The sequence below is a fragment of the Myripristis murdjan genome, chromosome 10, assembly GCF_902150065.1.
Source record: "Myripristis murdjan chromosome 10, fMyrMur1.1, whole genome shotgun sequence".
NCBI lineage: Eukaryota > Metazoa > Chordata > Actinopteri > Holocentriformes > Holocentridae > Myripristis > Myripristis murdjan.
The window spans coordinates 2,513,962-2,536,914 of NC_043989.1; the positions used below are offsets into that span (position 1 = coordinate 2,513,962).

Here is a 22,953-nt window from a genome sequence, read left to right on the forward strand (position 1 = left end):
CGCTGCATGCATGAAACTGGTCGCCATGACAAATTCAAATTAACATGTCAAATTTAACTGTAAGGTTGGGGCCTCAGTGTGTGTGTGTGTGTGTGTGTTTCAGTGTGTATATTATTAACCCTTTATCACCTGCATAAATCCACTATATTACTTTCTGAGACATGGGGGAAAAATAATGAGCAAATAAAAAAAAATACAGCAAATAATTAGCAAGACATTAATAACAAAAAATTATATGAGATCCATATAAAGAATGACCAAAAAATAATAATATAATCAAAATACATACATCTGCGAAATAACAGTATTTGAAATGAAGAAGTAAAAAAACAATAAATAACTTATTATAAATATACACTTAATATAAAATAGCAACAAAATAACTGACGTTTCCACAACAATATGTTGAAACACACATTATTTATGTGCAGCTGCACTGACTCCATTTAATACAGTTAATGCCTGTTGTCCATTAGGAAACTAGAACATCAACCCATATATCATCCTTTTGGTGTGTGTGTGTGTGTGTGTGTGTGTGTGTTTGCACCTCTTAGACTGACTTAAATCAGAAGATGAGTGACTGTGTGGAGGAAGAGGAGGGCAGAGCAGAGTCTGCAGTGTCCAGCTGTCTGTCCATGAAGAGTGACCGGTCTAAAAATGATCCTCCATACTTCAGTGCTGAACCTGGACCTTCAGACACAAAGTAAGACAGCTGTTAGAGTGCAGTGTGTGTTCACTGTTTTCTTGTGAAATCTGTTTGTGGCGCATGGAGAAAGTAGACGTGATGCCAAAACTGATGCTTCAGGTCATGAGCCACATCCACGCTTTTAGCTGGACCCCCCCTCACAAAAAAAGGGTACAACCAAATCATGAGCTGCTGGGAGCGACTGGGAAAGCTGGGAGCACCAGTGCTGCCAGTGGAAAAGTTAGTCTGGAGCCCTGATTTACAAGAACTAATAACATGTTTCAAACATTTGTGTTTCCAGAGGTTCCTGCCACAGAGCAGAGTCTGCAGTGTCCAGCTGTCTGTCCATGAAGAGTGACTGGTCTAAAGATAAACCTCCAGAGTTCAGTGCTGAGCCTGGACCTTCAGACACAAAGTAAGACAGCTGTTAGACTGTGAGCCTGATGGAATATGATGACATGAGATTATCTAGCAGAGCAAGTAGTGAGGATATCAAGAAAAGAGACTGCAAAGAGAGAAATGACTGCTTCCTGCTCTGCAGTACAGCTGTTCAACCAAAACACATCTGGGTCTGTGCTGTTTTCCACAAACTATGATGCTGTTTGATGTTCTGCACCAAAACACCTGAGAACATTTCCACTTGCACCTGCACTCACAAGTTCTTCACACACCTGTGACTGAAGTTTAGATTCACATTGACTGACAGATAAATCTGATCCTGTGCTGCTCAGACTGATGTGCATGTGATGCACCATGGCTCACGTCACACACACACACACACACACACCACACACACACACACACACACACACACACACACACACACACACACACCTAAACAGTCTTGGAGTTGCATCAGTTGGCTTTGACTGGAAAGCTGAGACTCTTGTGGATTCAGTGAGCCACATTTGATTCCTGTGTGATGATGTTGGCCCCCATAGCAGCCATTTCACTGCAGGCAGAGCATTTTGTCAAACTGGACGTCGCTGTAGAAAATGACCTCTAGTGACCTCTAGGAGAATCACAGCCTCATCAAACTTTACAGACACAAACTAGACAGCGAGGCCGTTCAGAGGAGCTCTGCTTCTCCAGCTGGACTGACAGTGAGGGCCCGTTTCTGACACGTTTCCACAACGAGGATAAGAGGATACTTAAGAATCACAATATGTATCGATCGGCTCCCAGGTGTCATGATAGTATCGGATCAGGAGATAAGCATATTGTCCCTGCCTGAGTGTTGTAATACCTGACTTCTGGTCCTGGAACCAGACCGGAGCACTGGAACCCAGCATGAAAACCCACCTGGATGTGGAGGGGATTCAGACATTTGTTATGTGGTCTTCACTGGAGTCATAACCATGGTGACTAATCTCAGGGTTAAGTCAAGGGGGTGTCATCCTCTTTTGCTTGTTGAAAGCTTGTTGCAGTGAGTTTCCTTCTCACCCTGTATTGTGGGGATTTTTTGCTTTTGTTGTTGGTCAACTTTTCTTTTACGGATTGACAATTAAAAAAAAAAAAAAAGCATGAGCTGTCAAGCTCTTGGATTGCTGTATTTGTCATAATCTGCTGCAAAAACTCAAAGTGGATGTCATGCTGCTTACATGGACATTTTGGGCCCTATCTTGCGCCAGACTCCCTAAACCCGCTATTTGCGGATTTAGGATTTAGGAAGAGGCGTTCCCCCGTAAAAGTTGCTATCTTGTGCACCTCCCGCTATCCGCAAAACACCTCCGCTACCCGCTATATTATGCATAGGTGTGTTTTGGGCGTTACGCCAGTTAAACCAATCAGTGTGCCAGGTGTCATTGCCTTTAAGGGCAGGATGCGCTATCCTAAATCCTAAATCCTAAACCCGCGATGGAGAGAGGGAGGTAGATTTTCTCAGGGCTTCTACTGAGGCTAAAGCAAGTTGGCTTTATATACATATTATACACTATATTACTAAAAGTATTCGCTCACCTGCCTTTACTCATACTATGAACTGAAGTGCCATCCCATTCCTAACCCATAGAGTTCAATATGATGTCGGTCCACCTTTTGCAGCTATTACAGCTTCAACTCTTCTGGGAAGACTGTCCACAAGGTTGAGGAGAGTGTTTATAGGAATTTTTGACCATTCTTCCAAAAGCGCATTGGTGAGGTCACACACTGATGTTGGTCGAGAAGGCCTGGCTCTCAGTCTCCGCTCTAATTCATCCCAAAGGTGTTCTATTGGGTTCAGGTCAGGACTCTGTGCAGGCCAGTCAAGTTCATCCACACCAGACTCTGTCATCCATGTCTTTATGGACCTTGCTTTGTGCACTGGTGCACAGTCATGTTGGAAGAGGAAGGGGCCCGCTCCAAACTGTTCCCACAAGGTTGGGAGCATGGAATTGTCCAAAATGTTTTGGTATCCTGAAGCATTCAAAGTTCCTTTCACTGGAACTAAGGGGCCAAGCCCAGCTCCTGAAAAACAACCCCACACCATAATTCCTCCTCCACCAAATTTCACAGTCGGCACAATGCAGTCTGAAATGTACCGTTCTCCTGGCAACCTCCAAACCCAGACTCGTCCATCAGATTGCCAGATGGAAAAGCGTGATTCATCACTCCAGAGAACGCGTCTCCACTGCTCTAGAGGCCAGTGGCGGCGTGCTTTACACCATTGCATCCGACGCTTTGCATTGCACTTGGTGATGTGTGGCTTGGCTGCAGCTGCTCGGCCATGGAAACCCATTCCATGAAGCTCTCTGCGTACTGTACTTGGGCTAATCTGAAGGTCACATGAAGTTTGTAGCTCTGTAGCAATTGACTGTGCAGAAAGTCGGCGACCTCTTTGCACTATGCGCTTCAGCATCCGCTGACCCCTCTCCGTCACTTTACGTGGCCTACCACTTCGTGGCTGAGTTGCTGTTGTTCCCAAACGCTTCCATTTTGTTATAATAGAGCTGACAGTTGACTGTGGAATATTTAGGAGCGAGGAAATTTCACGACTGGATTTGTTGCACAGGTGGCATCCTATGACAGTTCCACGCTGGAATTCACTGAGCTCCTGAGAGCGGCCCATTCTTTCACAAATGTCTTGTTTCACAGTCTGCATGCCTGAGTGCTTGATTTTATACACCTGTGGCCAGGCCAAGTGATTAGGACACCTGATTCTGATCATTTGAATGGGTGAGCGAATACTTTTGGTAATATAGTGTATATTATATTATAGGCGAGTTAATTCGGGAGGTGGAGCCACATGTGTCCAAGTGGACGTGTCACAAGGTTGTACTGATTGAGTAAAATCCCCGGGCCACACCACACACACACAAGAGGCAGAGGTGGAACTATGTGTAAACTAATTTATTGACAAGGTAGATTGGGCAAATAAAATATTAAAAATAAAAATATAGCACAGCTGCTGGCTTATGATAAAACAATAAAACGTGCTGGCGTAAGTGTCCAATTAAAACAGTCTTTCCTCTAAACAGTCTATATGAGTAATATACTCAGTCCATTCCGGTGGCGTCCCGGTATCAGTCCGACCGTGTGCGTGGCGAGGCTCCGTCGGGGCGCGCATTGAAGCCGCCTGGACGCGCTCTCCTAACAGCCCAAACTTTAGGGATAGCGGGTGGTCCTGACCACCCGCTATCCGCTATCCCTAAAGTGTGTGCGCAAGATAGCAACTTTAGGGATAGCGCATGAAACACGCCCACGGACGCACCTCCAGGCACAAATGATGCAGTCGGCATAACGGATAGCGGGTAGCGGGTGGCGCAAGATACCGTTTAGGGATAGCGGAAGTTCCTAAATCCGCAATTTGCGGGTAGCGGGTAGTGGCAGCGGATAGCGGGTGGCACAAGATAGGGCCCTTAGTCTTGTAAATGCTATCTTAATTGCATTAATATTAGAGTACTGCAATCCATGTAAATGTAGTCACAGAAAGTGACATAAGTGACCGCTTATGACATTTTATAAAAGATTTTAAGATTTCAGTTAAAACGTATTGTTGTCTAAACATAAACAAACTGCTTTCATCTCCACAGGGACGGGAAGAGGAGTGGAGGTGATATGAAGGAGCAGCTGTCCTGCTGTGTTTTGTGTCAGGAGCTCCTGAGGGATCCAGTCTCCACCAGCTGTGGACACTGGTTCTGCAGACGGTGCATCACCTCACACTGGGACCAGTCTGATCCATCAGGAGATCCTGCCTGTCCCCAGTGTGGAGAAAGATCCAGAACAAGACCTGGACTGCAGACACCCAGTCAAACCAGCACAGTGGACGGCGGTCTGCAGGAGGTTTTAGACGAGCATAAGATCAGTCTGAGGAGGAGATGTGAATTTGTGACAGAAGGAACTGCTGCAGCAGGAACTGGAACGCCCCTCAACAGGATCTACACTGAGCTCTACATCACACAGGGACAGAGTGAAGAGGTTAATACCGAACATGAGGTGTGGCAGCTGGAGACAACATCCAAGATGGAGACCCTCCATGACACTCCAATCAAGTGCCAGGACATCTTTAAACCCTTACCTGGCCAAGACACACACATCAGAGTAGTTGTGACGCAGGGCGTTGCTGGCATTGGAAAAACCTTCTCAGTGCAGAAGTTCACTCTGGACTGGGCAGAGGGCTTGGAAAACCAACATGTCAGTCTTGTGGTTCTGCTTTCGTTCCGGGAGCTGAACTTGATCAAAGATGAGCGCTACAGTCTTCTCCAGCTGCTCCGTGTTTTCCATTCAACATTACAGACGGTCACAGCAGAGCAGCTCGCCGTCTGTGAAGTCGTGTTCATCTTTGACGGCCTGGATGAAAGCAGGTTTTTATTGGATTTCCAGAACAATGAGGTCGTGTCTGATGTCACACAGACGTCATCAGTAGACGTGCTGTTGACAAACCTCATCAAGGGGAATCTGCTTCCCTCGGCTCTCCTCTGGATAACTTCCAGACCTGCGGCGGCCAATCAGATCCCTCCTACATGTGTGGACAGGGTAACAGAAGTCCAAGGGTTCACTGACCTCCAGAAGGAGGAGTACTTCAGGAGGAGATCCAGTGATGAGGAGCTGTGCAGCAGAATCATCTCACACATCAAGGCGTCCAGGAGCCTCCACATCATGTGCCACATCCCAGTCTTCTGCTGGATCACTGCTGCAGTTCTGGAGCACATGTTGACTACAGACCAGAGAGGAGAGCTGCCCAAGAGCCTGACTGAGATGTACTCACACTTCCTGCTGGTTCAGACACAGAGGAAGAAGCACAAGTACAATGAGAGACATGACAGGAGTCAGCAGGAGCTGATGGAGACTGACAGGGAAGTTCTTCTGAAGCTGGGCAGGCTGGCGTTTAAACATCTGGAGAAAGGCAACCTGATGTTCTACCAAGAAGACCTGGAGGAGTGTGGTCTTGATGTCAGAGGGGCCCTGGTGTACTCAGGAGTGTGCACAGAGATCTTCAAAACCAAGTGTGTGCTCTTTCAAAGAAAAGTCTACTGCTTTGTTCATTTGAGCATTCAGGAGTTTCTCGCTGCAGTCTACATCTTCCACTGCTACATCAACAGGAACACAGAGGTACTGGCCAGAGTCATGAGAACACGCAAGAATAAAGGTGCTGACAATGAGCCATCGTTGGACATCTTCCTGAAGACAGTCATGTCTGAAGCCCTGCAGAGCAAAAATGGCCACCTGGACCTCTTTGTCCGTTTCCTTCATGGCCTCTCACTGGAGTCCAACCAGAGGCTCTTAGGAGGCCTGCTGGGTCAGACAGAGAGCAGACCAGAAGACATCCAGAGAGTCATCAACAACCTGAAGATGTACACTTACAGTGACTCACCTGACAGAGGCATCAACATCTTCCACTGTTTAATGGAGATGAACGACCTCTCAGTAAATCAGGACATCCAAGAGTTCCTCAAGTCAGAGAAGAGATCAGAGAAGAAACTCTCTGTGATCCACTGCTCAGCTCTGGCCTACATGCTGCAGATGTCAGAGGAGGTTCTGGATGAGTTGGACCTGCAGGCGTACAACACACCAGATGAGGGACGACGGAGACTGATCCCAGCTGTGAGGAACTGCAGGAAGGCTCGGTTAGTCCTGATGTGAAATCAACATTAAACAAACAGTGTAGAGCTGCTTCCATACCTGACACCATCAGAAATACAATAAAAATATGTAGTTCCCTAAATATTCAGGATAAAGGATTGATTATGAGAGAAAAAATATACTTCAGGCAGTCCAGGGTAAAAGGAGGCAACATGGTGGTGATGCCCACAGCAGCTCCCCCCTACAATACTTCAAAATCAGAAGCAAGTTTTTGCTGTGTAATTGAACTTGAGCATCAGGTTTCTACTGCTTGGTTTCTTCTGTATCTGAAGGAAACTGAATCAGGTCAACTGGACTTAGTTATATGTCTAGAAGACGTTTTGCCCCTTATCCAAGTGGCTTCATCAGTTCTAGACCAGACTGGTAGTCTGACTGCCAGTCTGGTCTGGTGAACAATGATGTTACTGCTCAGGCAACAATGGAAAAATCAACATGACTTGTAACAAATAATCTGGAATGAGCTGCTCACTCAGACACACTCAGGAACAAAGAACAGAGGCATTCTCCTCACCTGAAGAGCAGAGAGTGAAGGAGCTCAGGAGACTTAATACACCTGTGTGAGCTCCTGTCTTCAATTAACACACCTGATGTCTTTTCATTTCAGGTGTTATCTTTATCTTTTCATTTACTCTGATGGTTTTGTAAAGCACTTTGGAACTTTGCTTTAAAGGTGTAAAATATTTATAAATTAATATTATCAGTATTATTAGTGGGCAAGCTGGCAGCTTGCACACTCACATTCTTCCTTTGACACAGTTTGAAAGCCCAAAGCCTTACCTTTCTCATGATACATTTTATTTTCTGCACGGAAACCACACACCATGGTTACTCTTCCAGCTTGCCCACACAGTTTCCTCAGAAACTGCACTTTTCTAGTTTCTTGCTTTATTAGTGGGCCAGCTGGCAGCTTACACACTCACGTTTTTCCTACTACCGTATTGACCCGAATAAAAGACGACCCTGGTTTTAAGACGACCCCTCTTTTTCAAGACCCTTTTTTGGAAAAATACTTTTTATATGGACATTCTGCCAGGAGCGGACTTACCATTAGGCAAAACTTGCCGGTTGCCTAGGGCCCCAAGTTCCTGAGGGCCCCATAAAACTCCTCATACACTTATGGTTAATACAGTTATTACTTATTTGGGCACCTCCACCTCCTCCTACAGCTTTCGTTTTAGGCCCACACAATGAATTGGGAAAATGTGTTGCCCGATTGGGAATAGTGTGCTATTACTTTTATAAGGAATCCGACTGACGGAATTCTCAAAATTCCAATTTTCCTGAAAATTTCGGCCATAGGAAATGAATGGCCAAAACTTTGGAAGGCTCCAGGGCCCAGAGCTTTGGACCTGCGTCCACGCACCAAATACGAAAAACGTGCGTCTTCTGTAGAAGAAGCAGGGTTTCGATTTTCAGACCGATCCGACATTCCGTGTTTCCGCAATTCCAGTTTGAAGTTGGAATTCCAGACGCAATACACACTAATGGAGTTGAGCTAGAGTGGCATTCCTGGCATTCCTGAGCGGCTAGAGTGGAGCAGCCCTGAAAAATCGCCTAAAACTTTTGTCTTAAACTTACTCTGCTGGCCACAATTTTCACTCCACATGCATGAATTTGGGATCAAATTGTAGGAAAAATAGTTGTGCTTTGAAAAATGTAAATACAAAAGCAAAGTAGCTTCAACTTTTTACACTGTGACACTTACCGAGGCAGGAGTGCCAGCTCTCTTCCCCATAGACTGCCATTATATCTGGAACCCAGAATTTGAGGAGAGAAGCAGAAACACACACTTTTTCAACTCGCCGTTTCTCGGGCATTTTGGGGAGTTGGCGAATAATTTTCACACAGTTTGAAAGCTCAAAGCCTTACCTTTCTCATGATAACTTTTATTTTCTGCTCGGACTTACTGTCATTGAGAAAAAAGCAGGAGTTTGACCACTACTTTTAGGCGATTTTCTGCCAAGTGCCACTGTTACTCATGCTGTGTGCTCACATACCTTTTCAACTTGCTCCAGGGTGGGCATTTTTGGGAGTTGGAAAATAATTTTGACACCGTTTGAAAGCCCAAAGCGTTACCTTTCTCATGATACATTTTATTTTCTGCTCGGAAACCGCGCGCCACGGTTACTCTTCCAGCTTGCCCACGCAGTTTCCCTAGAAACTGCACAATCCTCTAGTTCCGTACGTTTTTTGGACCGTAACTCCTCCTACAGCTTTCGTTTAGGCCCACACAATGAATTGGGAAAATGTGCGGCCCGATTGGGAATAGTGTGCTATTACTTTTATAAGGAATCCGACTGACGGAATTCTCAAAATTCCAATTTTCCTGAAAATTTCGGCCATAGGAAATGAATGGCCAAAACTTTGGAAGGCTCCACGGCCCAGAGCTTTGGACCTGCGTCCACGCACCAAATACGAAAAACGTGCGTCTTATTGAGAAGAAGCAGGGTTTCGATTTTCAGGCCGATCCGACATTCCGTTTTTCCGCAATTCCAGTTTGAAGTCGGAATTCCAGACGCAATACACACTAATGGAGTTGAGCTAGAGTGGCATTCCTGGCATTCCTGAGCGGCTAGAGTGGAGCAGCCCTGAAAAATCACCTAAAACTTTTGTCTTAAACTTGCTCTGCTGGCCACAATTTTCACTCCACATGCATAAATTTGCGATCAAATTGTAGGAAAAATAGTTGTGCTTTGAAAAATGTAAATACAAAAGCAAAGTATCTTCAACTTTTTACACTGTGACACTTACCGAGGCAGGAGTGCCAGCTCTCTTCCCCATAGACTGCCATTATATCTGGAACCCAGAATTTGAGGAGAGAAGCAGAAACACACACTTTTTCAACTCGCCGTTTCTCGGGCATTTTGGGGAGTTGGCGAATAATTTTCTGCTCGGACTTACTGTCATTGAGAAAAAAGCAGGAGTTTGACCACTACTTTTAGGCGATTTTCTGCCAAGTGCCACTGTTACTCATGCTGTGTGCTCACATACCTTTTCAACTTGCTCCAGGGTGGGCATTTTTGGGAGTTGGAAAATAATGAAGTGAAGGGATATTACTGGATCTTGAGAATATTAGTCAACAGTATGGGGTGTCTGGTCAGGACATGGACGAAGGTTCTTCATTCAAGGGTGTTTATTGTTAATGAAGCAGAGAGCAGTACAGGCATGGGTCCAGATCTTAATGGTTTAGCTTGTGGGTGTGTGTGTGGTTCTAAAGAGAAATAAACAACAGGCAATTAGCCTACTTCTATGGCTAAACAACGAAATCTCTTATGCAATAAGAGATAAAACTTGGCGAATTCTGCAGGCTAAAGAATTGCTCACACCAACCGAACGTTAACTGAATCAAAACTAACTGAAAACGAAACTGTACGTCACAAGCATGCGCTAGACACAGGGCGTTGCCTAGCAACGTATCAACAGTCTGCTCTACTGTGTAGAGTCGAAGCTGAGCCTTCAGCACACTTAGGGCGTTTTCACACCTGAAAGTCCGAACCAAGGTCCGAACCAAACTCCGTAATTCTGTTACATTGTAACACATTTGGTCCGGTTGGTTTGGTTTCACACTGCAAATAGAGTAACGGACTTTACAAGACAAACATACAGGGGAAATTTATTCTTCTCATTAGAAGACGCATCAACTCCCCATGCACTTCCGCGGCTCATTTTGATTTGGTTACGCTGAGTTGTTGGGCTGGCCGGCATCTGACATCAGTATTACTTCCTGTTTACAGAAAATGAATGGAGCAATGAATGGAGCTTTGGGCATAGGCGGTATAGGCAGGCCTAGGGCGGCATCTGTTGGAGGGGCGCCGCTAGCGGCCGGAGGGGCGCCGGCAGCGGTTGTTTACCGGAGGGATACCCGCAGGATTTTATCGGCGTCATAGGTAGAGTCGTCGGCGACATAGGTAAAGCTGGCACTGGAGCGAGACATCTTTTTCCCGTTCTAATATTTTTGTTGGTATATTGCTACCAGCAGCACCAAGTTAATGAGCAATACATCAGAGTAACTGCTATTCGCAAGATGAGCCTCCTCATCATGCGAAAACTTTATCGAGAGGAGGAGAAAACGGCATACAGTCCTGCGAGTTATGGCAATGTGTATTCCAGAGAGAAGGTGAGTGTGGGAATATTTTTTAAAGAGATGAGCTGTTAGTAGTGATGTATTAACTTGTCTTTATAGTGCTATACATTTTTCATTCAGCATAATAACGGACACGAGTCGACCAACGTTGCGCCTTGCATATCACAGCAACGTTTAACGTTAGCAGCTAAAGTTAGCATGCCGTCAGAGACGCATAACCATGGTAACCAGCTGGTTAGCGTGACGTAACTTCCAAAAACTTCCTGTCATTGATACGAAGGTCCGAACCATACAAACAGTTGTTTTCACACTGCAGAAGGTCCGAACCATGGTTCGTTTGGTCCGGACCGAGACCACCTCTTTTGGTCGGACCAAATTTTGGTCCTTTGGTCCGGACTGTGGTCCGCAGCACCTTTCACACCTGTAATTTAGGTTCGGATCAAACTGAAAAGTCCGAAAGTCCGGACCAAACGAGACAGGTGTGAAAACGCCCTTACCTTTCTCACGATACCTTTTTACTTTCCAGTCGGACTTACTGTAATTGATTAAAATGCATTAGTTTGACCACTACTTTTAGGCGATTTTCTGCCAAGTGCCACTGTCACTCATGCTGTGTGCTCACACACTTTTTCAACTCGCTCCAGGGTGGGCATTTTTGGGAGTTGGAAAATAATTTTGACACCGTTTGAAAGCCCAAAGCGTTACCTTTCTCATGATACATTTTATTTTCTGCTCGGAAACTGCACGCTGCGGTTACTCTTCCAGCTTGCCCACGCAGTTTCCCCAGAAACTGCACAATCCTCTAGTTCTTTCTTTATTTCTTCATCTCTTTATTATTCCGTACTTTTTTGGCCCATAACTCCTCCATCCGAAATGAATGGCCAAAACTTCGGAAGGCTCCAGGGTGCAGAGCTTTTGACCTGCGTCCACGCACCAAATACGAAAAACGTGCGTCTTCTGGAGAAGAAGCGGTGTGTCGATTTTCAGGGCGCTCCGACTTTGCATTTTTCCGGAATTCCAGTTTGAAATCAGAATTTCGGACACAATACACACTAGGGTTGTCAAAAATATCGATACTCTGAAAAGTATCGATACTAAGAGGCCGTATCCGGATACGATATTAATTTACCAAAGTATCGATACTACAGTGCATGAGCATGTCATGCGCACTCGACAGGCAGCGCCGCAGGTCAAACAGTGCCCGGCAGGCAGAGCTCCAGCGACTCGGCCAGTGTTGCCAGCTTGGCAACTTTCTCGCTAAATCTGGCGACTTTCCAACTCCCCATGGCGACTTTTTTTGTCAAGAGCGACTAGCGACTTTTCCTGGTGTTATTGGAGACTTTTCTGGTATTTTGGAGACTGACATGAAAGCACGTATCGTTACTCTGCAGTTCCTGTTCTCAGTGAGCAGCGTGTGCTGCCGCGAGCCCCTCCCCCGCCCCAAAGTGGTCACAGCCTCGAGCCGCGCGCGGCAGTTGCAGTCGCCATTGACACAATTCCAGAAACTGTCAATCATATAAAACAATACTATGTTAATAAAAATAATGCTTAGTAGTTTGTAGTAAATTTGTAGTTCTAAAACATATGTCATTGTTATTTTTGCACCATAAGTTAAAATGTTGTAAAATTATTATGTTATTTGGATTATTTTTGCATTTTGCAATTTGCACAGAGTGAAAACAAAATGCGATTTTATTTTTTATTTTTTTGATTGAAAAGTCTATTTTTGAGTTTAAATTTTAATAAAAATATTTTTTATGCCTTTTAAATTTTTGTCATTTTTTTATCCCCGCGGTATCGAAAATGGTATCGAGTATCGAATATTTTCCTGGGTATCAATATCGAGTTTGAAATTTTAGTATCGTGACAACCCTAATACACACTAATGGCGGAATGTTCGGAGTGCCAGAGTGAGTGACATCACGGCTAGAGTGCAGCAGCCCTGGAAAATCATCTAAAAATTTGGTCTTTTTCTTGCTCCCCTGGCCACAATTTTCACTCCACATGCATAAATTTGGGTAAAGTAGTAGGAAAACTATTTTTGCTTTGAAAAATGGAAATACAAAAGCAAAGTAGCTTCAACTTTTTAAATGATGACACTTAACTAGGCAGGAGTGCCAGCTCTCTCCCCCATAGACTCCCATTATATCTGGAACCCACTATCTGGGGAGAGAGGGAGAAACACACATTTTTTTAACTCGCTCTAGGGCAGGCATTTTTGGGAGCTGAAAAATAATTTTGACACAGTTTGAAAGCCCAAAGCTTTACCTTTCTCATGATACATTTTATTTTCTGCTCAGAAACCGCGCACCACGGTTACTCTTCCAGCTTGCACACGCAGTTTCCCCAGAAACTGCACTTTTCTAGTTATTCATATAATTGTTATAATAACTATTTCATGGTTTGTCCTTCCTTTTTGAATATTTTGAAAAATCTCTGACTGATAAATATCCAAAACACTGAAAATTATAACTCCATATTTTATTCTTTATTCAGATTGAGGCGCTGCTGGTTGTCAGAGAGCAGCTGTGCTTCTCTGGCCTCGGCTCTGAAGTCCAACCCCCATCTGACAGAGCTGGACCTGAGTGAGAACTGGCAGCTGCTGGATTCAGGAGTGGAGCTGCTGTCTGTTGGACTGGAGAGTCCAAACTGCAGACTGAAGACTCTCAGGTCAGACTGCACTTTTTAATGATGTGTGAACATGTAATATTCTGTTAGCTGAACAGGAGTTTTACAGGCTTACATCTCAAATTGTTGTCAAACTGTATTTTCACACAATCCTTGTGTGTTAAAATGAAAACCTGATATTGTACATTATTTCAACATGCAGGGGTCCAAATGGACTCCATCTGTGGGAATCTGATATTTATTGTGGTAATTCCACAGAACATATAGAGGACACCATCATGGAGGTCTTGGTCCAACTATGGATTCACAAAGGATTCCAATATTTTCTTTGATGAATCATCAGGGGCAAAAATCCCATGTGGGCATATCAGTGCATTCTGGTATCTTTCACAGATTAGGCATGATGGGATGGAGTTGATATGTCCAACTTTTACCATCCTGATCACATTCCCTCATGGTAACTGTTGTCTTGTAACTGTTCTGAACCTCAACTAAACCTTTAGGACCTCTTGTTTTTCATTGGTTATTATTTTGATCATCTTCACACACTTTTTCCCAGCTCACCTGCTTCCCATGCAAAACTTTGTTTAAACTCTGCAGGCTGACAGACGACCACGCCAAATGAACATTTTGTATATTTCAGGATATTTTCTGTCTCTAGTCCCTCAGACTGAGCCATATGAACACAGTCGACTGTCACCATGTTCTTGACTGAATACCGTGATATCCATATTGTGAGGATATTGTTAGGATGACTGGTTGGTGCTTTCATGAAAGTGTAAATTAGTGCTAAACAGTCATTAGTAATATGGATATGATGAGCGAGCAGGCTGAGGCCAATAACAGAGCAGCGAGGAGCATCTAATAAGTTGAGAAAACTGCATACCTTTACTGTAATGCAGCCTTTAAAAGCAGGAGAGGACAACACTGATGCCATAAGATATTACCATATCCCAGATCCCACATGATATCTGATCTCATATCACACTATCCATATTATATCAGTATATTGATGGGCCCACCTCTACTGCTATCACCTGGTCAGTCTTTTGAAATGCTCATAACTTTGGCCCTGATTGGTCAAGAGACTGTGTGCTGGTGTCATGTGATGCAGAAGCTCTTGTTCTCCAGTTTTACTCTGAGAAGATGGTCGACTGAAGGCATCTGAGGACTTTTCACTGAGCCATTCATTTGTTATTTATAGACGTACCTATGGCTGTTTTCACGTCTACCGTATTTAGCACCGAATCTGAATCATTTTGGACCTTTTATCATTTCTTGCTTTTATTGTCTGTTTATTTGTGTTTTTAATATTTTGAAGTCTTTTCATCTCAGGTGTTATCTTTATCTTTTCATTTACTCTGATGGTTTTGTAAAGCATTTTGGAACTTTGCTTTAAAGGTGTAATATAATTATAAATTAATATTATCAGTATTATTATTAATGTAATTGTTATAATAACTATTTCTTTGTTTTGTCCTTCCTTTTTGAATATTTTGAAAAATTTCTCTGATAAATATCCAAAACACTGGAAATTATAGCTACATATTTTATTCTTCATTCAGATTGAGTGACTGCGGGTTGTCAGAGAGCAGCTGTGCTTCTCTGGCCTCGGCTCTGAAGTCCAACCCCCATCTGACAGAGCTGGACCTGAGTGAGAACCACCTGCAGGATTCAGGAGTGGAGCTGCTGTCTGCTGGACTGGAGAGTCCAAACTGCAGACTGGAGACTCTCAGGTCAGACTGCACTTTTTAATGATGACATAAATATATGGATATTGTTTGAATCATATAGTAGCACTAAATGTCTATAAGGCTGATATTGCTGTGAAGTATATGTTGTGTGTCTGTTGTGTCTGACCTAACAACAATGGTCAGACACACCTGAATTAATCATTTTGTCCAATAATGTAAAACAGGAAATAAAGGAGCTGGCTTAAGTTCAGGAAGTAGCGGAGCTGTGCATAAAGCCAATTAAACGCACATGTTGAAGTACTGGACTCCTCCCTGTCCACGCACCCATTTAAATATGCATATCATATTTAAATGAGCCCGACACCTGAGATTCCCCTCTGCATGATCAGAAAACTACAACCTCAACATGAATAAGATGGAAAAAGAGAAATTTCACAGAATATGAATTAGAGACACTCCTCACTGAAGTGTAGGCACGCAAAAATGTCCTGTTTGGCACGAAATACGAAACACAAGAGGAGTGAGCGGGAGAGTGTGTATGGGGCTGTCAATGCTGTGGAGTCGGAGAGTCGCACACACACTGAATTAAATACATTGGTGAATAAGTGAATTCTGTGTCCTTGCCTCTTTTATATGGTTAAAATGTTGCTGGGCTGAATGGCCTCCTGGGTAAGATGTGCATTCATTAATTGCTTGTTAATTTTATATACCACTTACACGGATCTTGTTGTAAATGAATGCAGAAGTGCGCTGGAGAAAAGGTGAGGATGATTAAGACATTTTATGCACAGGTTTATTTTATTTGTTTTTTTTTTTGTTTTTTTTGGCATCTCTGCTTTATTTGATATTCACAGTAGAGATAGACAGGGGAGAGAGAGGGGATGATATGCAACAAAGGAGCTGAGGTCGGATTCGAGCCCCGGTAGCTGCGATCGGGACTGAGCCCTGGTGCATGGTGCGCGCTCTCAGCCAGTGAGCCACCGGGGCGCCGGACTCATGGGTTTATTAGGGTCCGGGCAGCCTATGCTGCCAGGACACTATTGTATTCCTACGTGTTCTTTCTTCTTCTTTCTTTCTTCTTCTTCTTCTTCCGAGGAAATCATACTTCCAATGGGTGAAAAATCACCAAACTTTGCACAAAGGTCCAGTCCCATGCCAGATTACCTCAGCTGCAAACTCAAGTCAATAGTCCTGATGGTGGCACTATAGCAAGCCTCTAAAGTTCAAAACTTTGAAAATTCATAACAAATCAACCATATGTGCTACAACTTCACAACTTTCATCAAACTGTAGCCCCAATACTGAAGAAACTTTTGTGCACTCAAACCTATTGCAAATTATGAAGTCCATCACTCTGTTTTTTTCAAAAACTGTAAAACTTATTAAACCTATCTCCTCCCACAATTTTTGCTCAATTGACACAAAAATTGATACAGAGCATCTTCAGACTGTCCTACACAAACGTTGTTTCTCAGATTTTTGATTTATCAAAAATTGAGCCTACAGTGCATCAAAATGTTTGAGTGTAAATGGTACTGTAAACATATACCTGCAAATTCTCACTAAATAAATCTTCAATGTTCACGAAAAAAATGGACAAAATTCTAGAGTCATGGTAGATGATGTGTGGCAAGTTTCAAATGTGTATCTCAAAAACTGAATTTTTGACAGCATTTTGAATTTTGCTCTCGTGAACAATTGGAGTCAATGCAAAAATGGCATGTTTAAACATCAGTTTTTCACTTATGGAGCAAATCAATCATTGTTAAAAACAATGATCAACATCTCCATGCTGTCTAGATGCAATATGTTTATTTTCAGATTTTTGTCTTAATAACTGAATTTTTGACAGCTGTTTAAAATCTGCCTTTCCATACATGGCTGGCTGCTGTCCTGCAGGTCAGTGATTGGCCCAGTCAGTTTGTGAAGCTGCATGTGAAGTTTTAGCTCAGTGAGATAGAGGCCAGGCCTCGGTGTCAAAGATTGTGAGTTCAAGCCTCAGCTTGTGCAACATTCCCATGTGCCAAAACTCACCGAACTTTGCACAAAGGTCCAGTCCCATGCCAGATCATCATTGTCAGATTTTTGTCTTCATGACTTATTTATTTATTTTACAGTGGTTTGAAATCTGCCTTTCCATGCATAGGCGGCTGCTGTCATGTGACTGGCTTAGTCAATTTGTGAAGCCTCACATGAACTGACACTTGCCAATTAGCTCAGTGAGATAGTGTGTTGTCCTTCATGCCAGAAACTGTGAGTTCACGCCTCAGCTGATACAAAATGCACATAAGAATGCCACCTTTCTTTTCTTCTTCCTATTCTCTTCTTGTTGCTCAGAATTGCCTTAACTTGCCTGGTCCCGACCATTGCTGCGCAGCAGCTATAATGTTTATTGTATTTTAGTCTGCTGTGTTCATTTTGTCCCTATTGTTCCTCCATAGTCTTGTCAGCTTGTTTGTCCTCACACCTGCCCTGCATTGTCTCATTAGCCCCGCCCCCATGTTGCATGTCTTTGTTGTGTCTTGGCCAATCATCTGTCCCCTCCAGGCCTGTGTCCTGCCCTTTTCATACCAGGTGTGTCAATCAGTTCAGTTTAAGTTCATATTCTTCTGCTTGTTGCTTAGAATTGCTTAAAACTGCCCGGACCCGACCCATCGCTGCACAGCAGCTATAATTGACATGAGTGCTTTACACACAGAGACAATGAGGGGCTGGTCAGAAAGCTCTGAAGCTGTAGTTTAACCAGCAAACAACAGCAAGTCACTAACTTGAACCACAGACTGGTACTGATGCTGTGAAGACTGGATCATATTTGGGGGCGCACATGCTCAATGCGCATGAGGGGGATTAATATTAGGACAATTACACAAATAAATTATTTACTCACCAAGAAGCCACCCATCGCACACAGAGCCAGTTTGTTGTCTGTTCCCTCAGAATGTATGAATCGTGTGTTGAACCAGGCCACCTCGCCACAATGTTGGTTAACTGCATTTGCTCATCACATATGATCTGTGCATTGATCGACTGAAAATGCTTCCTGTTGACATAAACAAATTTACCTGTGATGGCGCTTTTATAGCAACGTGTGTGTGTGTGCGCAGTTGATAGCTCCAATTACATCAGGAAAACCGGCCACTGTCATTTCTCTCTTGATACATCTGAACTTTGCCATGGAAAAAGACGTACACCATGTTTTTGTGCGTACACACACTTTGTACATGAGGCCCCTGGTGAGCCGTCGGCTCCAGATCGCTGCTGTGATGTGAGGAAGAAAATCAAACACATCAGGGCTCATCAGCTCCATTTGTCCAAAGGCCAGAATTTTTTAGGCAGACACTGTGGAGACCAGACTTTCAAATAACAACATATTCATTTATTTAGGAATAATTAGCATCTTATTGTTTAGTATTTTCACTTTCTTACAAAATGAATACCTGTATCAGTGTGAGCAGGCTGCTAGAAAACATGGCAAATCCATAATAATAACTAGACACTGAAGTAGAAAAAGCTCTCAGAGCACAAGGAGCCAGTTCACTGAGGAGTGATGCTTCAAATCTGGAATTATGGAAATGGAAAGACTGACAGGAAGTTTGAATCCTCTTTAACTGGTGTTGACTCTGTTATGCAGCGCTCTGATTGGAGGAAAATGTTGAGTCCATGCTTACATGAAGATGCAGCACAAGACTCATTCCATTCCTAAAAGACAGGAAGTTTGAGCTTCAGCTGTCAGGCTGCTGCTCTTCAGTGATGTAATGAAGACCCTCTTCATTACTTAGTGTTGTCTATTCTATAGTACATTTTCTGGAGTAAGTGGTAAATGAAATACGACAAACACCAAGCATTGAATTATTTTATTGAATTTCTGTTTGTTATGGTGTTTAGATTTTTGGTCAATGATTAAAGGCCAACCTGTAAAACAAAGAAACATGCATTTAGTGTGGATACTTTGAGTAATGCCATGTGCTCATTGTGTGTATGATTGTTTCATTGCGCATTCACGTACCTTTGTTCTCCTCCGCAGGGTGTTCAGGCCGAAAGAGTCCCCAATGTCTGAGCACCAGTTTAAAGGTTCCAGGAGAGACCACATCATGATTAGTGTAGAGGTGTATGGAGTTTTGATTAATTCTTTACTTTTTGATTTGATCTAGTGTAAGGTGTAGCACAGCACAGATCATTTAGATTAATTGATTTTGTTGATGTAGCTATATTTTAATGTGTCAGTTGTTTGTTTGTATATAGTGAAATGTTGGGTGAGGGTGAGATCTCCCTGTGCTGTGGTTAGGGCTCGGCTCATTGTCAGTGGCAGGGTATATAAGGCCGCCTCTTTAGATCAATCTCGGTTGCTGCCAGGACCACATGCTGCCTGTGGTCCACAGTTCTGTGAGAGAATGTCTTTCTTTTTTATTTTGTGTCTTTTTTGGGTGAAATAAACACCTGGTTGGTCTGCACCTGATCTCTTTCTCAAGCCTCATGTGTCCATTGTCCAACCGCTACACGGCCATCTTAACAAGTGACAAGCAGCCAGTCAGACGCAGCTCTGTGAGTGAGGCCTGCCACAGATCTGCACTCTTCTGGTCTTATGGTTTATTTTTTATTCTTCATTCAGACTGAGGGACTGCGGCTTGTCAAGGAGAAGCTGTGCTTCTCTGGCCTCGGCTCTGAAGTCCAACCCCCATCTGACAGAGCTGGACCTGAGTGAGAACCCACTGCAGGATTCAGGAGTGAAGCTGCTGTCTGCTCTGGTGGAGAGTCCAAACTGCAGCCTGAAGACTCTCAGGTCAGTGGAGGGGTGGAGTCAGTCCTCTGAGGTCAGTGGAGGGGTGGAGTCAGTCTTCTCAGGTCAGTAGAGGGGTGGAGTCAGTCCTCTGAGGTCAGTAGAGGGGTGGAGTCAGTCCTCTGAGGTCAGTAGAGGGGTGGAGTCAGTCCTCTCAGGTCAGTGGAGGGGTGGAGTCAGTCCTCTCAGTAGAGGGGTGGAGTCAGTCCTCTCAGGTCAGTAGAGGGGTGGAGTCAGTCCTAGAGGGGTGGAGTCAGTCCTCTGAGGTCAGTAGAGGGGTGGAGTCAGTCCTAGAGGGGTGGAGTCAGTCCAGGCGGAGCAGCTTGGTTGCTTGGTTCTTGTGCTGGACACAGTCAGTGCAGGCAGCATTTCCTGGGAAATGTCCAAAGTGCTCAGTGGCCTCAGGACTGGACAGACAGACAGAGAGAGATCAGCCAATCAGAGCAGCCACAGGTGTGTTGGGATCATGTGCTTGAGTTGACCTGCAGATGATGATGATGACGATGAAGAGGATGATGGTTTTGTGTTCATCCCTACAGGCTGGAACATGTAAAAGACTGGATTCCAGCTGGCAGCCTGAGAGGATGTGAGTACTGAGACAGTATGAGCACACACACACACACACACACACACACACACACACACACACACACACACACACAGTACAAAGTACAAATCCAAACCAGGCTTTACAGAGAATGTGAGGGAGCTGAAACTAAATGTGTGTGTGTTTCCAAAAGCAGCTAAAATCAGCTGACATGACAGAAACCTGGGCGCCCTGGGAGCTCACGTGCTGCAGAGCTCCAGCTTGTCCAGGCTGAGTCGTGGGTTTGAATCCCACCTCAGGCCCTTTGCTGCAGGGCGGCCCCTCTCTCTCCCCGGCCTTTCCTGTCTCTCTCTGCTGAGTCCAATCAAAGCTACAATGACAAAAAAACAACTTTAAAATTACAGAGAAAAATGAGTTTTCCTCTGTGTCGATTTATCTCGTACATAAGCCTGGTATTTTTTTCCTTTATTAGTGAAAGAAAGATGAACAAGTCGAGTGCAGATAGTGACAACATTAGAAAACATGTTAGAAAAGGAGAAGACAGGACTGAACAAATGTGGAAAGAAAGAACCAGACAGTAACGCAAACAAAACAACACAGAAAATATGAAGAAGAAAAAAAAATTAAGAAAGCAAATCAATTGTAGTTTACTTTTGGTGTGTGCGCGTGTGTGTGTGTGTGTGTGTGGGGGGGGGGGGGGGGGGGGGGGGGGGGGGGGGGGGGGGGGGGGGGTGATGATAAGGGTAGATATACACTACTCACAAAAAGTTAGGGATATTTGGCTTTTGGGTGAAATTTATGGAAAATGTAAAATGTTCACGCTACAGTGATATTATATCATGAAATTAGGGCATTTAAGTAGAAGCATACACTGGTGATTTCCTCATCTCAAACAATTTCTTGAAACAAAAGCCAACAACAGTGGTGGATATACCACAACAAAAAATGTCAGTGTCAATAACTTGTCATGTGCCCTTGAGCATCAATTACAGCTTGACGACGACGTCTCGTGCTGTTCACAAGTCGACTTATTGTCTGCTGAGGCATGGCATCCCACTCTTCTTGAAGGGCGGCCCTCAGGACATTGAGGTTCTGGGGTACAGAGCTCCGAGCCTCTACACGGCGACTCAGCTGATCCCATAGGTTTTCTATGGGATTCAGGTCTGAGAAAGTGCAGGCCACTCCATCTGAGGTACCCCAGTCTCCAGCAGCCGTTCCCTAATGATACGACCTCGATGAGCTGGAGCATCAAACACCTGATGTGAATTTTGCCGTTAAACTCCTTGTTAGAGAACAGCAACTTGTGCAAAAAGTACTGAAACATTGAACAGTTGGACATGTGCATTCAAAAGTTTACAGAAGGTCACATTAAGTTCACCTGTAAAGGTTAGAATGCATTTTAGCTTTGTGAGGGACCAAGCAGGCAGGACAAGGACTTGCAAGTTAATTTTGGACAAAAAAGGCATTTATTTAGCCCAAAAGGTAAAAGGATCCATAATCAATTCAATAATCCAAAAAAACAAGAATACTTAACAAAGTTCTGGGCCCTAAAAATGAGGTCAACTAAACAGAACTTAACTCAATGGAATTGCAACTTAACCTGAACTGAACAAAAGATGAACTGACCTACTACTAGACACACAAGGTGAACCTATATACTGGTTGATCAGACCAATAAACACAAAAAGGGGGGTAGACAAGACAAACTAACTAAACAAAACAGAATAGACAAAAGTTCAGGTTATGAAGAAAATACAGAAAATAACTAGTAACAAATTATACAACACAATAAAGATCAGCTTAATATCTAAACCAGAAAAAAATAAATCAAAACAGAAATGAGAGATTCCCCTCCCCTGGAGGGAGACATGGGTGGTTCCTCCCAATCAGCGAATTCAGGGGATTTATTGCAGCTGCACCCACAGACTCCTTTTTCTGGCTGGACCACACACCAAGAACTAAAAGGTAACTCAAAGACAATAATATTACTAAACAGAACAAATGCTTTAACATATTGACATTAACCAGTAACTAAAATGTGCGCGCCAACAAAATAGAAACTGTGCAATGTCAAATATTAATAAAGCTATGAGTGTGATGTATGAACAAAAGTCTTATGTGTCCTGTCATTTATTTGTTAGCTGTATGTATGTGCATGGTGACTGCAAAAATGTGCATAAACTAGATAACCAAAAATAAGGTGATCCAAACAAAAGGTGTGTGGGACAGGCAGTGTGGTGTAGGGATACTCAAAGCCTGTGTGGCAGCAGGGCGGCCATCACACGTCCCCCCTCTTCTGGACTCTCGCTGGGACAGCGAGAGAGGTAGTCAGCAATGGGGTTGTCTCTGCCTGGGATGTGCCGCACCACAAACCGAAATGGTTGGATGGCCAAGTACCAGCGGGTGATTTTTCCATTGGTGTCTCTCATCCGCTCCAGCCACTGAAGTGCCTTGTGGTCTGTCTCCATTGTGAACTCC

The 22,953-nt window shown here is 43.9% G+C and overlaps 1 protein-coding gene across 1 annotated transcript; it reads left to right on the forward strand.

Annotated features, from left to right (window-relative positions):
- The first annotated feature begins 635 nt into the window (after positions 1-635).
- Positions 636-21,472, forward strand: LOC115366969 (protein NLRC3-like). The gene is made up of 6 exons (XM_030062647.1): positions 636-703; positions 4,696-6,729; positions 13,326-13,499; positions 15,023-15,193; positions 19,761-19,849; positions 21,468-21,472. The coding sequence occupies exons 1-6, from the start codon at positions 636-638 to the stop codon at positions 21,470-21,472; spliced, it is 2,541 nt and encodes an 846-aa protein (XP_029918507.1).
- Positions 21,473-22,953: the final 1,481 nt, after the last annotated feature.